Raw genomic sequence first — 17,408 nt, 5'->3', positions numbered from 1 at the left:
CCTTAGAGAGAGTGGAAAATAGCATTTCTTGGGAGCCATATTGATGAAATTTGGTTTCTTCTGGTGTCTTTTTTTAGGGGAATAAATGATTTATGTACATAAAATATAATCTTACTCAAGAAAGAGGATGATGAAAGAAGCTATTGACTGATTACCTTGATTTTCCATAGTCTACATATCTTGTGAACTCTGCACAAGCATTTCAGTAGTTATACAACAAAATCCTGTTCATAGTAGCAGAGTATTCTGTTCTGCTTTGGAGTTTAGAATAGGATATTTCAGTTGGAAGGGACCTACAAGGATCATCCAGTCCAACTCTCTGACCATTTCAGGGCTGATCACAAGTAAAAGCATGTTGTTAAGGGCATTGTCCAAATGCTCCTTGAATACTGACAGGCCTGGAGCATCAACCACCTCCCTAGGGAGCTTGTTCCAGTGCTTGGCCACCCTCTCAGCAAAGAGATGCTTCCTAATGCCCATTCTAACCTCCCTGGCACAGTTTTGAACCATTCCCATGCATCCCACCACTGGACCCCAGGGAGAGAAGCTCAGCACATCCCTTTCCAATTCCATTTCTCAGGAAGCTGTAGAGAGCAACAAGGTCATCCCTCAGGTTCCTTTACTCCAAGCCAAACAAAGCCAAAATCCTTACCTGCTCCTCATAAGAAACACCTCCCAGCCCTTTCACCAGCTTTGTTGCCCTCTTTTGGATGCATTCAAGGACCTTCATGTCTTTCTTAAATTGTTGGGCCCAGAACTGCACACAGCACTGCAGGTGAGGCTGCAGCAACACTGAACACAGCGGGATAGTCATCTGTTTTGAGCAGCTGGTTGTGCTGTGTTAGGGCCAGGTTAATACGTTTATGAAGTGGATTTTTTTGTAACAGAAGATGTGTCTTAGCAGGAACTTGATCTTCCCCAGAACAGCTTTCCAAACAACTATGTTTAACTTCTGAAATGGGACTGATAAATGTTTCATACCTGACCTACTGCAGCTGGAATGAAACCAGTAGGCTCAGTACCCTCAAGATGGAGCAGTCCTTTGGCTTTGTTCAGCACACCTCCAACTTGTCTTTAATCAGACTTTTTTTAAAAAAAGAAACCATTCTGAATGACTTTTTCCATGCATCCTGATATATTTGTAGGTCTTGGAGACATACAGTCCAGTACTTGGTCATGGAACTTAAGCCCCTCTGACATATTGTCTCTGAGGAAGTTATTTAAGTTTAAATTTTCAAACTCAAATGCTTAAATGTGAGTATATGTGACAACTTAATAGCAGTCTGCTGAGTGTGGTTTGCTGTTGTGCCAGTATCAACTTGGGGTAAGCAGCTACTTCAAAAAATCAAAGATCATTTTCACTTTAATACATAATAATAATAATTCATGTTTTCAAGGTATTTTATACTCTGATTTGGAGAAAAGTTCAGAGGTCCTTGAAGTGACAGACACTTGAACTAGAATCCCACACTGTGCAGATGTAACCAATTTAGATCCTTAACATACATGCATAGTCTCAGAAAGGCTTTTTAACACATGTGAAGGAGAAAAGTATTGTGGTTAAATTGTTTCTAGACCTCCTCTGCATGCATTTACCTAAGTGAGTGCACCTGCTTTTTGGGCTTACCACTGTCCTGTTCCTATTTAGGTGCTGATGTGAGCACCTGCTTTGGACATCTGCTCCAGGTTCACCTGACCTCACTTCAGGCACTCTGCTGAGTGTGAGCTAAGAACTGACAGGCTCTCCACAGCCAATGTAGAGAGGCACTTTTGCAGAGTGTAATTCATCCTTCCTAAAATTGGAAATAGCTTCCAAATGTATTCCTCTCTTTCTCTCTTGGAGAGTCTCCTCTTGGAGACTTTTCCTGTACTGTTCTTCATTTCTTCTGAAAATCTCCATAGGTCTTGTGGCTTCCAGTGTATATGTGCTGCCTATTAGTTAAGATACTTCATATTAAAAACTGTCAAAGAAATGAAAGCAATTTCGTATGGTTCCCAGATTAATGACAGTCTGCTTGCACATTGGTTGCTTTCCATTGGCATCTGGGTCCTAGTACAGACTGCCATTCTTAATCATATTTTAATTTTCAAATAAATTGCTTTCATTATCCTTTCATTTACAATACCATGTGTGCATTACTGCTCATTAATGTTTGTCATCTACTTTGCTGAGACTGGGTTTTTAAATAGCCATGGTTGCAATGCAGTAATTAAAGATGATCCATGTTGGTTTTGTAGAAATTATTCTGAAGCCTTCTTAGACCAAAAAAAAAAAAAAAAAAAAAAAAAAAAGAAGAAAAGAAAAAAAAAGAAGAAGGAAAAACAGAAACACAAACCCAGAGTGCTGTTAAAATCAATTCCTTAAATGTATGGAAGCAGCTTAGCATAAGGCATTGCCTGTGGGTAAAAAGAGGGCACTTCTAATGCTTCTGCTTGAATGATGTCTAATGATGAATCTGTGTGAAAACCGTGTATCTCTGTAATTACTGTTGGGTTTGAGTATAATATTTTACACTCGAGATGAAGTAAGACTTTTTCCAAATTATTTTGCAAAATATTTATTCCGCTCTCTGTTTAGTACTATTAGTTTCTAGTCAGCCAATTCCTTCCCCCTTTTTTCTACTTCAGATACCAAAACCATGAAGGGACAGAAATAACATGACAGGGATTTTAAAATTGCAATTTTGGAACCGAATCCTTACTGGACAGAAGTCAAAATAATAGCAGTAACCTCTGCCTGGTTTTGGTCCACCCATATTCCATGGGTAGAATATGGAAATGCTTCCTGTATCTGCATTTGCAGTAAGTATTTACTTGCCTGTGACACAACCTGTACGACTGATTTTATGCACACACGAAATTGTGGATCTCCATGTCTGTGCTTATCTGATATTTTTTATTCCTTTGCTTCTTAAGTGTCTGTGCTCAGCTTTTAAGACCTGGCCCTTAGGGATCCTGATGTGAATGTTCAAATGGAATGTCACTACAGGAGTAAGGGAACAATTACACATTATTCAAAGAAATTTAAATGGATTTTTGAGGTATGATACTCTTTATAAACAGCTAGAGAATTAGTTGTTTTTCTGGGATTAATATTTTAGAAAGCAACTTTGGGATGTATCCATCCTTACATGACAGCACTTGGCCCCAAGATGGGACCCCTTCTTGATGGGACTTGAAACTTGAGTCTTGCAATCACCTGCAGAGCTTTTGTGTGGCACTGCGTGGTCATGGCTGAAGAGGCCTCTCTTCTATCAGGCTGCATTTGCTTCTGAGCCAAAGAGATGAAACACATCCTGCTCCTTTCAGTCTCTACCATCATTTTCTTCCAATGAAGCTTGTAAGCTCTCCATGACCAAGATCTTGACAATCACTCCCTGGCTTAGTGCAAGAAGCAAAAGTCTGAAGAACCAAAATTAATGATGTGCCCATTTTGTTTCTACAGTTTATATATCTTCTTGGAAGTGTAGTTAAAGGAAAATATTTGGAAACATACTTTGGTGTTTTCACACCCAAAACTAAACATAAATAAAATCAAATGATTTAAAAAAATAATAGCTTCATATATATTAAATTAATGATAAAGCAATAGATTCAAATTTATAAATTTTCTTATTTGAGTGATAGAAGAAAACCCAGTACCTCTCTACTTGAATCTTCTCTTTATTATTGTAGTGAAGCAAGTTGAAAAAGGTGTAACACCTCCTCTTAGTGTTCATTAGCTGAAAAGCCAAACTGGATGAAATCTGATAGAAGCACCTCAGCTAAGGCTGAATCCACGGAATTTTTTGAGTTTGTTCTTTTGTTATGATTAATCCAGTCATTTCAGCCTCATGCTTTTATTCATGTCAAGGTATGTATCTGTTCAATTTATTGATTTAGATTTTAATTTAGCCAAATCACCTACAGCATGTGCCTCTTTCTCTGTGGTATCTTTGGAGTAAATGTGTCACAAATATACCCCTAAATTACCTGTCCAGTTTCAGGTGGTTTGGTAAGATGTGTCAGACTTAAAAACATTTTTTTCTAAAAATCAGGCCATTTAGTATGAAAAGAAACACTGCCTTTATTTGTTACTAGAAAGAATACTTTATCTTATTTGAAATTTTTCTGTTCTCATTGATAGTAAAAAATGGAAGGAGATGGAGTAGAGAAATGGATAAGCCTGCACCAGATAATCTAAGGACATTGTCTAGATAAAACTGTGGCTTTACTAGTATGAGTGTGGTGAACTTTGGGAGGGTATTTCAGAAGTTATTTGTCACTGAAAGGACAACAATTATGCCTTTGTGAAATAAATTCATCAATCCCAGTCTAAATGTAAGAGGTAAGAGCCCTATCCCACTGTACCATAACCACACAAAACACTTCAACCCAAGCACGGTCAGTACTTTGACATCACATCTGCAGAGGAAGCTTCAGTGCCAAAAAAAAGTGTGCTTCTGCCTCCGTACATCTTCATCCCACAGACTCTGTGTTACAGCAAAGCTTTAACATTTCCTGAAGGGTGTGGTATGATCCTAGAAGCATTTTGCAAATGCTTATAATTTTTTGCATTTTTTCCTAAAACTGTGGAAAAGCAAGAGAGCCATGCAACTCTGAGGCTTCAGTAAAGACAATTGCTTAAGTAAATAGTTATTTTTAAGCATAAAAACATTCCAAGCAGCCCCTGGGAGGCTTGCAATGAATGGAAAATTAGGCATATCTTTAATAGTAACTGGATGCGTTAGAGCTTGTACAGAAAGAGACTGGGTAACATGACATCCTTCAGAAGTACTTGGAACCTCAAATGCTTGTGAATATCTGTCTTAAGTCCATACCTAAACTTTGTGTGAAAAGCAGAGAATTCCATGACTGTAAAATTTGTTCCAGGAGATTCCTTTCAGTTTCTGGACATCTATAAATATGAGGGCTCATAGCCTGCTGGATATGTAGCCCTGAGGATGGTTAGTCATTTGTTGGGATGGAAAAAAGGTAAACACATTTATTTTCTAATTTTGGATGTATTTTATTAGGTGATTCATTCTTATGCAGTGAATGTGTCTAAGCATATTCTTTCAGTTATTTACCAGTTTTTCCTGTGGTGGATAATGATATAATTCTGTATATGCTGATAATAACATGCAAGTACAATGCCAGTTACAATTCATCATGATTCTGGATGGCCTGAGATTTAAATTTTAGTAACCAGATACTCAGGAAAGGTTATTATACTAAAACTTCATAATCAGAAGAGATGCAATAAAGGCCTTTTTATTCCTGTTCAAGTACATAAAGAGTATCAATATTCAGTATGAAAATCAAAATCTGTGCAGAGATGAAGAGAGGAGAGAAGAGCAGTGATACTGTTAAAGAAATGTTGCTGGTTTTGCATGGATTGTCTTATTCTGGTCATGGTTATCAAGGTTTGAGGAACATTCCTGCTCCTGTGAGAAGTCCCTCAAAGCATTGAAGCTGCTGCAGTAGCTTTAGAATAAGCAGTAAACACTTGCTTTTCAGGAATGTAATAGGGGATCTACACAACCCTTGTCTTTCTGTATAAGAGGTATCAGTAATGTCAGTGAATTCACTCAGCTGAAGACCTGCCAACAGCGTTAAAAAAGTAATCTTATTTATGTAGATATATTTTTCTGTTTGTTTTGTGATATTAAAATAAGCAGAGCAGAAAATGATAGATGATTTTTTTTTTTTCTTTTGAGTAACAGTCACTGTCCAGATAAGGTGAGGGCTAAAAGATTTCTCTTCTTCATACCACATAATATGCCGTTTTCATTTTGTGCTGCTTATAACCCTGAGTGTCACAGCTTTCTATTCTAGTCTGAATAGTCAATGAAACATTATGAAGCCGATAAGAAAAGCTGGTCCCCGTTCCTTGGCAACGGCTGTTAAGCAGAGCTGAGTGCTGTTGATTGAGGAGATTAGGTGCCAGAGATAAACCTCCTCTTTTTGCTGCCCTGCTGCTTATCTTTTCACCCATAACAAGTTGCACCAAGTATGACAGCAGTCAGTGGTTTAGGCAGAATATGAACTTTGCAGCAAATGAAATTTGTGCAAAACACTTTGGGTGCTGACGTTAAAATCTTGAATTTATTAAAATTTTGCAGGTTGTTTTATGGACTGTAGTTCCTTGACTTAGGGATGAACATTTTTATTTGAAAGGTGCTCCAGATGTGAGAGAAATGGGATGTCCTGTTGCTACACTGCACATTCATAAATACTGAAGATAGTAGCAAATATTTGTAACAGTTGTCTCTTGCTCCAGTTCTCAGTGACATTGAAGGAATACATGAGCTAATACATGAGCATAAGTAAAATTACTGCAGCTACTAGGTATGCAGAAGTCAGATTAAAAAATTAAAATGTACTATTTCGGTTGATGTCTTTGGGAGAAAATGCTATTGTAGATTAAACAAAATCATCTGGATGCATCGAAATCTGCTTCTGTCTGTACATGGCTTGGAAATCTTTCTAGTTTCAGTATATCAAAATTACATTTCATGACAGAAGCATTTTTATTGACTGGAAAATTAGTGCTGAAATATGACCAGTGAGAGAAGCTGGTGACTTTTCCCTCCTCAAGATTTGTGTTTCTCTTTTCTTTCCCATTTAAAAAATACTGGCTTATCCCTTTGCTTTCATTAGTGAGTCTGCAGTTCTGTTTATGTTTTTGACCTTGAGGATGCCCACACCACCCCCCTGGATCTGCTTTGCCTTTGCAAACCTCTCTGTTGGCCAGAACAGGAGCGTAGGCTGGGCTGGTTGTTGGATAAGTGGGGAATGGTAAAGCACTGGCAAAAGAGTGAAACTCTGAGTTGACCTGCTTAAGCAAAGCCATCTGTGTGCAGAGATCTGGGTGAATAGTTATCCATCTAATAAGTGTCATAAGTTCAGCAGTATTATTTAAATGTGTGTGGTTATTGTCAATAATGCAGCAGAAGCTTCAGAATAGTAGATTTTGGGTAGAGGCATTTTCCTTCACGTAGGACTGCAACCCCTTTCTGTTAGATCTATCAAGACATACTAAAAACCAGTGATGGCTTCTGCTGGAAGAGCATTCTGCTGGAGTGGAGGAAGCAACAACAAGCAGAGTTAATATTTTCTGTGTGGTTTTGTTATTCCAATCAAGAATATGGCACTTCGTAAGCAATGTAGTATCAGGAAGACATTTAGAAAGATACAGTTTGATGCTCATTAGTAAAATATTATGTCAGTGGGTTATTTTGCTGATTCTAAAGTCCTGGCTTTCAAGTTTGTTATTTTGCATCTTTGATGAATGGTTATTTCATCCTTTTGTAGCATGAATATTTTGTTCAAAATGATTTTTATTTATTCTATTTTCTTTTAAGTATATGTGCTGAGTATACAACTTCTGTACTTAACCACTCCAATTGAAGGATATTCTAAGGGTGTGAGCAGCTTTAATCCAGCCCCCAAACTCCAGTTAAAGAATGGCTTTTAATTGTATACAGTATTCTAAAAAGCCCATTACAACTTATAAGTATGTACAAATGTTAAGAATTTTATATGAGTTGTATGTATTCCGGGAGTAAAATAGGAAGCAATTTGGGGTTGTACGTATCACATATATTGAGGAATCTCTGTACCCATTGCAAAAGCAAAAGAAGTCTTGCTTTTCAGCTCCTTTCTTATCATAATTTCAGATATTGCAGGTCTTAAAAGTTGTTTTGAATAGCAGCACACAAAACTGAGGAGAATAAATACTTCTGAAGCTGCTCCCAGCCCTGTTCTGATCTCTGTTCCCATATCGTTCCATCTGTCTGCAGGCTTACTTAGAGAGACAAAAGATCATCTGCTGTGCTGAAGACTTCTGTGCTGGAAAAGGCACTTCACTGTAGGGCTTTTTCCAGCCCATAAATAATCTCCTTTGCTTCTCTCAATACCCTTTCCAAAATTTATCATTCATCTTCAGATTTGGACTCCAGAACTCTCTATTCCCATACTGACCTTACCAATGCTGCATACTGAATGACGTCAGCTCCTTGTTCCCACTTACTGCTGTTATGTTCATATGTCCCCAAACCTTCTTTGTGCTTTTGCCCTCACATCATCTCAGGCTGAACACTGGGGTTTGAATCAAGCAAGGAGGACTGTTAACATCTCCTGCCCTTCACCTGTTGCCATTAGCAAAGCTGCAGGCAGTGCTCCAGGTCTCTCACACAGTGGGGGGAAAGCTGTGTCAGGACCTCTAATTAGTTGTAACAGAAATAACTTTTCTGGCTGCAGCTTCTGATAGGTGGTCCAAGGTATGTAACATCGTATTTAGCTATTTCAAAGCACAGTTTGCTTGAAAACGGTCAGATTTTTTGTGTTCTTCAAACTGTTCAGCAGAAACTCTTGGCATCCTGATATTAAAGTTTGAGTGAGGTTCTTGGCTGTTCTGCTAGGGGCAGTTTGATGTGCTGTGACTTCTGTAGGCATAGTTCAGATTTGAGCAAGGTGTAGAGATTTCTCATATAGCTCTGAACAGTTTTAATCAGGCCACAGGCTGCAGCACTCTGAAGTGATTTGTGTTTATAAGGTTTTCCCCTCCCCTCCCTAAAGAACTGCATTTAAATTTTCTGCTGATATTTTCAGGTTCACATAACATAATTTTCTGTAATTTTTTTTAATAGTAGCTAGGGAACAAGATGGAGATCTTTATTACTATAATTCCATGCATGTCTGAAGTCAGTTCCATTTAGGAATAAATTCAGTAACTCAGATTACAAAAGCAATCTGCTGTCTCAATAAATATTGTCCTGCAAAGATCTAGAAAGATTCTAGTTTGGCAAAGGACAGAAATAAACCCAGTTTGCTCTACTAGACACTGCAGCTGGTGAATATGAATGGAATGGTCATTAGTCATGTTTTCATGAGAATATTTTCTCCTGCAAACACATAATAACTCAAATATAAGCTCTTGGCACTTACACAGGATAAGTTAAAACTTTCACTACTTTGTTTTTAATACAAAATTAAAATTAATGCAGAAATGCGTTTTGCTGAACATGTTTCCTTGCAGAGTTATCTTTGCCTTGGGAATACAGATGCAAGAGCAGCTACAGTCTGATGGCACAGTGAAGACATTGCCAGCACCAAAGTGGTTCTTGGCACCAACCAAAAATGAATGGGGATCCTTGAAGTGACTGAAGTACATCTCAGTGATACTTGGAAAATTAGTGTACATAAATAAGCATTAGTATATTTGCATCTCATTGATTCCATAAATAAATTCTTAGTCCCTCCAGTAACCTCTGTTCATAAATGCATATTGAGTAAAAAAAAGGAATTGTTCATGTTTCATCATTCCTTGTTGTTCTGGCTTAATTTTAAACAGTGCAAGCAATAGGATCCATTACTCATGATCCATTACTCTTCCAGGAGGGAAGTGAACAGCTCCAGAACGGTTTCTCCCTGCTTGAAACTTGTTCTGATTCATAATGTTCATTTTTGTCTTTTCACTCCATTTCTCCCAATAATGTCATAAATAATTAATCAACCAGGTTGCATAAACGTTTAGTGTTTCTTGTAAAGAATCAGGTAGTTCCATGCTTAAGGCTCTGTGTGACTGCCTCCTTTCTTTCATTTTTCTCTGAACTTCTCTAGTTTATTCATATCTTTCTGGTAATGATGTGGTCAGAATTTGATACAGTATTCTGTCTTTTTTCCAGGAAAAAAAAGCTTTTTCTAAATAGAGGGTGGCACATGGCTTAGATTTCTCAGTACTAAGATAGCAATGTATGCTATAAACCTACCTGTTAACCTTGCAGTCCAGTGGCTAAACATGTTAATGGAAGAGAGAGCTTTATTGTAAGCCTATTAATACTTGATTTATACTTGAATTTAAAGTATTTATCATCTTGGAGGAGGATTTATATGTTTAAATTTTTCCTCCCTTTTCTCTTTACTACCAGTATTGACCAGAAAAGGAGGTGCTGCTCAGAGGATTTTGATTGCAAGCTCTTTTTTCTTAGAAGCACCTCAGCTAATACTGAAGCCATAGTTTTGCTTAGAAAAGCCTTCTCAACATATTACAATTAGAAGTTCTTGGGCTTTTTTCTCAGAGATTTTCTGGATTTGCCTCTGATCAAAATTAGAGGCAGATGGTTCCTGTGGCTTACAGACTGTCATGGTTATCCGGATGTGGAAGATGTTGATTCAGTCACTGTTTTCTGATCCTTTATTATCCTCATCATGGAGCCAAAACCATAACTTTCATGCCACGTAGTTACCTAAGCTGTGGAAAGTTCAAGTTTGGTTCTCTAAGAAGTACCAAGTTATTGAAGCATTATTCAATTTGAACATTAGCTCTAGCAGCAAAATGTTAAGACTTGCTTTCTTTTCATCTCTACTTTTTCCTTTCCTTTAAGTCCCTCCTGCCCTCTCCTCCCAAGGCATGGCCATTATTTCGATGTTTGCAAGGCCGAAGTATGACCTGTTAAGGCTGAGCTTCATTTTTGTGCTCTGAATCACATAAAGTAGGCATTGAAATCTGGACCTCTCATTCTCTTAGCTGAATAACTTAGGGGCTTTTTGGAAGCAGGCAGCACTTCTTTCATGGCAAGCCTGCTCTCCTCTTGCTTTGTTAGCCTGTAACTCACTTTTTCACAGTCCTTTCCTTCCCTCCTTTTGCTGTACTGAGGATTTTTTAGTTACTTTCTCTACAATTTACATATTTCTGTTGTAACGTAGAAAAAAAATCTCCAAGTTTGCATAATGCTTTAGGACCGTACAATCCACCACTTAAATTAGCAGGTTAGCATAGAAATAGTTACTGAAATTATATTTCCCTTCTGTTGAAGATTATATACATATATTTTTTTTTTTTTTTTAAGGAAGGACTGAGTCCTCCAGAACTTGCTCTCAGAATTACTCCTTGAGACAAGGGAACTGTAATACCCAGAGGAACTATTCATGCCTCAGAATGATTTGGAGCTTTGCAAATCCCAGCCCTATCACAGTATTTGCACAACAGCTAACCAATGCTGCTCTTAATGTTAGCTTTTATCTTTTAATAGGAGCACTTTCATAATCACTAACATCCTACCCTACATTGATTCTTTCAGGAAATACTGATTCTTTCAGCAGAAATATTCGAGGGGGTTAGGTTTGGGGATTTTTTTTAAAGTAGACCAGCTATCCATCTTTTTCCTTAAATATCTGTGTCCAGAAAGGTGAGAAGAGGCATTAAATCTTGTTAGAGTTCTTTTATTGGACTGTTAGGTGATCTGGATTGCAGCAGAATTTTTTTAAAGTTACCTTTGCCTTCCAAGAAGCAGTTTATTTAGTAGCTGAGGAAGAGTGAATTTACTGGACTGTTAGTCATCCACTGCATGGCAATTTTTTTTTGGTTGGATAAAAACAATCGTGTTTAGAGTGTCCTACTTCATTGTTTTCTGCATTTTATAGTGTTTCTATTATATTTACAAAATAAACCTACAAAAATATGCTCTGTGTTTTACTTGAAGTTGAGGATTTACTTCTATTGCATAATGTTTTGTGCCTCACAGAGTAGCAAAAGCACAATGCCACCACAAACTCTTGTTAAACAGTCTGCATGCACTTTCCTTACTTGTCTTTATAATGCTTTACTTCTAGAAACAAATATTGTGGCCTTTTATTTTAAAATTGTATTTCTTAATTTTAAATAGCTGCCTTAAAATCTTCCCCATGCCTGTCAGCCTTTAGGATAGGGAAGGGCAGTGTGGGTTGAGGGTGGCTGGAACTGCATAGTTCTGTATTGGGATGAAGCCAAATGGATCTGGAAGCAGTAAATTCAGGTGGTGAGCAGTCTGTGCTCCAGGACTGATCCCTGTCCACTAGATGCCACTATTACTGCTCCAAAATGGACATAACCGAGGACCACTGAGGAAAACAACCAAGGACTACGGAGATAAGAAAAATAAAATGACAAAAAGGTTTTAAAAGTTGAGCAGGGGGAGGTTGCTCCTCAGAAGGCTGCTGTCTGCAGAGCACTGCAGGGCTGCAGTGCAGCTCCCCCTGATTGCAAACAGCAGCTTTTCTGCTCAACCACTGCAGGATTTGCTGTTGGAAGCATTGGACTCACATTTTCAAAACTTCATATGAGAAATGATGCTGCAGAAGCTACTGCTGCTCTATCTGTATGATCTCTACTCTACTTGCAAATTGAATATAAAAGTGTAGGTATAAATTATGAATTTTTTTTTAATAGATGGAATATTAAAAACATGTTGTTTGCTGAAGACCTTGCTTGTAAATGTTGAATGTGGATTTGTGAACTGTATCTTTTGAAATAAGCCTCCTGGCATACAACTTAATGTCCTCTTCAATGAACAGTAACATTTAATCTTTCTTTTTAATTTTTGAAAAGGGGTTTTGAAAACACACTCCATACTATGGGAAACAGCAGGGAGAGAAGAGTAAAATACTGTAACAATCTCCTTCATACTTCCTAAACATTTAACATCGGTGACCTTGAAGTTCAGTATCATGAGACTTTTGAGATGCAAATATTGTGCTTACCATTGGAAAAGGATTTAATCTCTCCAGTAGGCAATTCAGGCTCTAATTGTGGGTTATAGCACCGACCTTTTTATTAGTCCTAGACTTTATAGCACCTTAAACCGCTGTCTGTGGGAGGAGTATGGTGTCCATATTCAGTGAGAAGAAAGGATTCTTTTCTTACACAAGGTTAAGTCGCTGAAGAATGATGCCCATTGAAAACTCTGCAGAAACATTATAGTAGGTTCTCTGGTTAAGTGCAAGAGCACAAATGATGCAATCCAAGGTGGCAGAATTTGCCATTTGACACACCACTGGGTCTGTGGACTTTCTTTTTTACATAACAGAGGAACAAAGCACAATGACTGCAGTATGGGGCAAAACTAGAGTTTTATACAAAGCTCTACTTTAATTTTTTAACAATTGTCAGGTAATTAGTACAAGGAAGCTGAAGCATTGGTTGGCCCATGTATGTGAGTACTGACACTGTCTGGAGAGCTGCTTCCTTTCTGGCTGCTGCAGGAAGTTTGAAGAGAAGACCCAGGTGCTTCAAAGCATCTGCTCGAAGGCTCCTTTTCAAAGGTCACTTGTCAGCGCCATGTGAAAATTTCACTGCATGTAGATCTAAATAATTAATTACTGCACAGCACAATCTTTTAATTTACATATATCAAGCTTTCAGCTGCCTGCAGACAAACTCCAGTATCTCTATCAGTCTTCACACCTTTTCTCAGTAGCAAAAGACACTCAGCAAGAACTCATTCTTTATTTTGCTGGTATTATTTAAAACTGTGTCATGTCTTGGATACATCTTAGTTTCAGTCACCGGATTAGCCATACATAGGGATTCCAGGATGGGATATGTTTCTTTCGCCAAGGACAGCTTATTATACACAGATTTTTTTTTTTTTTTTTTTTGAGGAAACACTGCCTAAAAAGAATTTCTTGAATTAGCTGCCAACAAATAGTGTTGCCTTCAAGGTGAAGGTTGTCACTTAGCGCAAGTTTCCAAAGATTTTTTAGTACCTCTTAAGCACTTGATGCTTGTCTCCTTTACCAAGTGAACATACGGGCGCAATCAACTCTTCAAAACTATTTCAAGCTATAGGTTTTTGTGGTCTCCTTTTACACAATTCAGTACCTGGATGTCAATCATGAATATAATGTGGTACTTCCTCAGTAGTTAATGGAGGTCATAAATATGCACTAATTCATGACAAATGGGCAATAATAATGAATAATGATGGGTGTTTTCCATTTTCTTTTAAACCTCTCTCAACAGTCAGCCTTCCAGGACTTGTGTTTTGACTTGCTCATGGTTTAATCTATCAGTTGTAATTTTTTCACTAGAAAGTTGATAAATATTCAGTGTAAATACATATACCATGCTCCAGGGCGTTGTCTCTAATAAAAGACATCTATTTGAGATCTTATTGTGCCCCTGAGTTACAGTAAATTTGTGTCTTTTAATCTTAGCATCTAACTTTTTAATATATAAATATTTGTCAAAATTCAAGATTTTAAGTAAAAGCTTATAGAAGTTTATGTTTGCGTTTCTTCTCGAATATTAAAGCTATCAGCAAAATAGCCAAGTGGATAAAGAAGCACTTCACTATTTCCTTGGGTATATGGGTGTATAATTCTTCTGTTTTAATCTCTTCTTTGAAAACAAATGTAGCAGCTTTCTAAAAGCCAACATGAGCCTGCTGTTAATGCAGATTTTTCCAGTTCTAAGTGTAACTTTTAAGATATTATTATGGAAATTTCTACTTTTTGCTGACAGCAAATGATAACACTTTAATAGCAAATATATGTCCATATTGATCAGTCTCAACCTTCTCTCATTCTGGGCTTGTGTAAAGTGCAGATGTCCTTTGCATGTTACGTTCCCTCTCCTAACACAACTTTAATGCAAGTTCAGTATGAACACACTCTCAGCAGATACAGGCATACAGAGCATGGTGTTATTAAAATATCACTCATTCTTTGATCTTCCTCTGCCCTGATACATTTACTGAAAATTCTGGGAGCTTTTCCTCTTTCTTTTTTGCTTTATGCCCAGCTTTGGGCATTTCTCTCACTGTTTGAGGCCAACTGGGTGCATGACAGGGTCCAGAAAGATGCACCATGTACTGACTTGCTGTAAATACCACAGTAACTGGGATAGTTCATGGAAGACTAAGCTGGACATTTTAAATATTAGCTGTAATTTAAGTAAAAATGAGCTCTGTGCTGGACCTGAGCCATTTCTGACCCCACATCTGCCATTTAGGTTTCTTGAAAGAAAAAGAGGGGTGTCTTTGACAATTTTTTCATGGTAAAATGGCTCTCCCTTGCCTTTTCTTCCCTTGAAATCTGTGTAATTGTAAGCAAGTTTATTTTAAAAGGCACCCTGAAAATTGAATGCCCAACCTCAATTAAATTTTTTAGGTCTTATAACTTGCCACAGAAACCTTATTTTTAAAGAAAAAAAATTTAAAAAGCCAAAATACACCCAAAACCAAACAAATCAACCCCAACCAAAAAAGAGAAAGCCCTAAACAAACAGAAAAATCTGGGAAAATTCCTACTTTTTTAGAAAAAACAGGTGAACTATGAAATGTATTATTTGCACGACTCCAGTCCAACAGTAATCCCCGGCACAAAGATCCTCTGTATTTTAAAGCTGGTATTTGCCAACCACTCCTTGGGGCATTCTGCTCCCGCTCCGCTCTCCTCGTGCTGCATTTAGCAGAGCCGAGCGCTATTTGTGGTTACAGCCTCTCCAAAGCTTATTATGCCCATATTTCAAGTACAAAAGCCAAAGTAACTTGCAGTTTCTCCCTAAGCAGTCTCAGTGTTTTTGGATAGATTGTATAATGCAGCCCGGGCTCATGTGCTAATTGTTAATTTTAGAATTTAAATGGGTTTTGTTCTATTCAAAGGAAGTAGGCTAAAGGTTTCTGAAAACTCAGAGTTTAGGAAAATGGTTTTGTCTCTTTTAGAGTTTGTGAGTGAATTAGCTTTTGCATCCATGGAGATATCCTTAAATGATACTTAATACAAAAATGGTTAATTTTTACTGAATGTGTATGCTTTTCTAGACTCTAAAATAAGATTAGAATTATTTTTATCTCTAAAAAACATAATGGAATATTAGTTGTTTATATAAACATAGATTTTGTCCTAATTGTTTGTAGCCAGTAATGGTGGTATTCCAAAATAGAGCTGGCTGTTTCAGGTTATGTTTCATTTCGAAGAATCTTGTTCCTAAACACTGAAATGTTCTTCTGTTCCTTTCAGAATCAAAACCTTATTCCTGTTATCCATCCATTTATAAGCTGACTGATATTTATATACTTATTTTCAACTGCAACAGGTTTTTAAACAGAGATGAATATTTTAATCTGCTGTTAGGCTGCTTTTCCCATTACATGTCAAAAAACCAAACCATATCTGTCTATGTAGTTTCCAAATTAAACCTAGTTTCCAATAGCAAAATTAGATTCAGATGTAGGGTTTTAATTTGGATTAACTTAATTTGGCAGTTTTAAGTGACAGGAGGATTGGAAAGGCGAAGAAAGAAAAAGTTGGCTAATTTCAATGAGGTATTTGTGTTTAACAGTGAGGACTAATAATGCCCTTTTTCTGCATCCTGGTTTGGTTTATTTTCTTTTATGCCATTATTTGTGTTTAGTGAACAGCTGGGCCAGTAGTTACCATTTGTAGTCTTTTAGCTCTGTGAAGTAGCACAGAAAGTAATGGACATTTGCAAATTAATGCTTATCCTTATTTTCTGCTCATCTGATGTAGTTCTCCTTTTGGAGCATAGATGTAATATCAGAGCAGAAGTAATTACTGTGTTAAAACTAGGATTGCAGTAGAATATTTTGCTAATTAAACTTGTTGCATTTAAATTGCTTCCTTTGGATCACTATATAGAAGAGAACTATTTTGAACAATAAATGAAACCACTCTCTTTCTCAGAGACCCAGAATTGCAGATGGTCAGATTGCATGTGAAGCACCTAGACTCTGAATTAGGCTTTTGTGTGAAAGGGAGAAAGGTAATTTGAATGTTTGAACTCCCTGTTCCTCCCACACATATACAGGAAGCTTGCCTCAAAATGAACAATTCTCTAAATAAAGACTAATAAGAAGCTAAATTAATTAGAAGGTGTGATTTGAAAAGACATTGATGAGAAGAGTCTGTCATTTCAGACAAATGGAATGGAGCTAAATAAATTAGGCCACATTAATATCTCATTGTTCTGTGAGGAGCTTTCTTTTATTGCATTCATTAGAGGGTACTTCTTGAAATGAGCCTTTACTAGCCATTATGGATTCAGTTCTCATTTACCAATGCCTAACACGCAGCTCCTGCATTAAAAATGTTTCAGCAAATCCACATAGTTTCTGCAAATTAATATTTATATTTCTGGATGCTTCACTTTTCATCTGCAGCATAGTAGGCATTGAACATTAAGGTTTTCTCTCACTGAATTGTCAGTAAAGTGTTACATCTAAAGATTTGGGAAGCAGAAGCCTGAAAATACTTTAGAAAATAAACTGTATGCCTAACTCATACAATAGAATATTCCTCCAACTAATATTCTTCCCAGCATTTATTTATTTTGATAGAAAATATCCCGTCTCATGACTTCAGTGGTTCTTTGATAGCTTTTTAAAGTGTCTTTTAGAAGGTTCCTTCAGTATATAATTAGGATACATTGGAAATGCGCATCTCATCATGCCGTTCTTCCTCTCAGAAAACGAAATGTGTATTTTTCCTTTTCTTTTTTCTCTTTCCTGCAGATGGACTATTTGGGAGATGTCAGCGAGTGCCAGTAATAGACATCTATGAATATGACATTTCAGCCCCTGTTCTGCAGCACCTGAAGATCATCCTGGAGCAGCTCTCACACAGAGGTACAGTCAAAACTCTAG

At 37.2% G+C, this 17,408-nt stretch overlaps 1 protein-coding gene across 2 annotated transcripts in view; it reads left to right on the top strand.

Moving 5' to 3' along the window:
• Positions 1-17,408, top strand: part of PTPRN2 (protein tyrosine phosphatase receptor type N2) — a 653,490-nt gene that overhangs the window by 148,335 nt on the left and 487,747 nt on the right. For both annotated transcript variants that reach the window (XM_048327270.1, XM_048327179.1), the window contains exon 3: positions 17,277-17,390. In XM_048327270.1, the coding sequence (XP_048183227.1) occupies positions 17,277-17,390 (114 nt within the window). The remainder of the gene's footprint in view (positions 1-17,276; positions 17,391-17,408) is intronic.

This window comes from Corvus hawaiiensis, chromosome 1 (genome assembly GCF_020740725.1).
Source record: "Corvus hawaiiensis isolate bCorHaw1 chromosome 1, bCorHaw1.pri.cur, whole genome shotgun sequence".
In the NCBI taxonomy this organism is placed as follows: Eukaryota; Metazoa; Chordata; class Aves; order Passeriformes; family Corvidae; genus Corvus; species Corvus hawaiiensis.
This window is presented reverse-complemented; position numbering and strand designations above follow the sequence as displayed.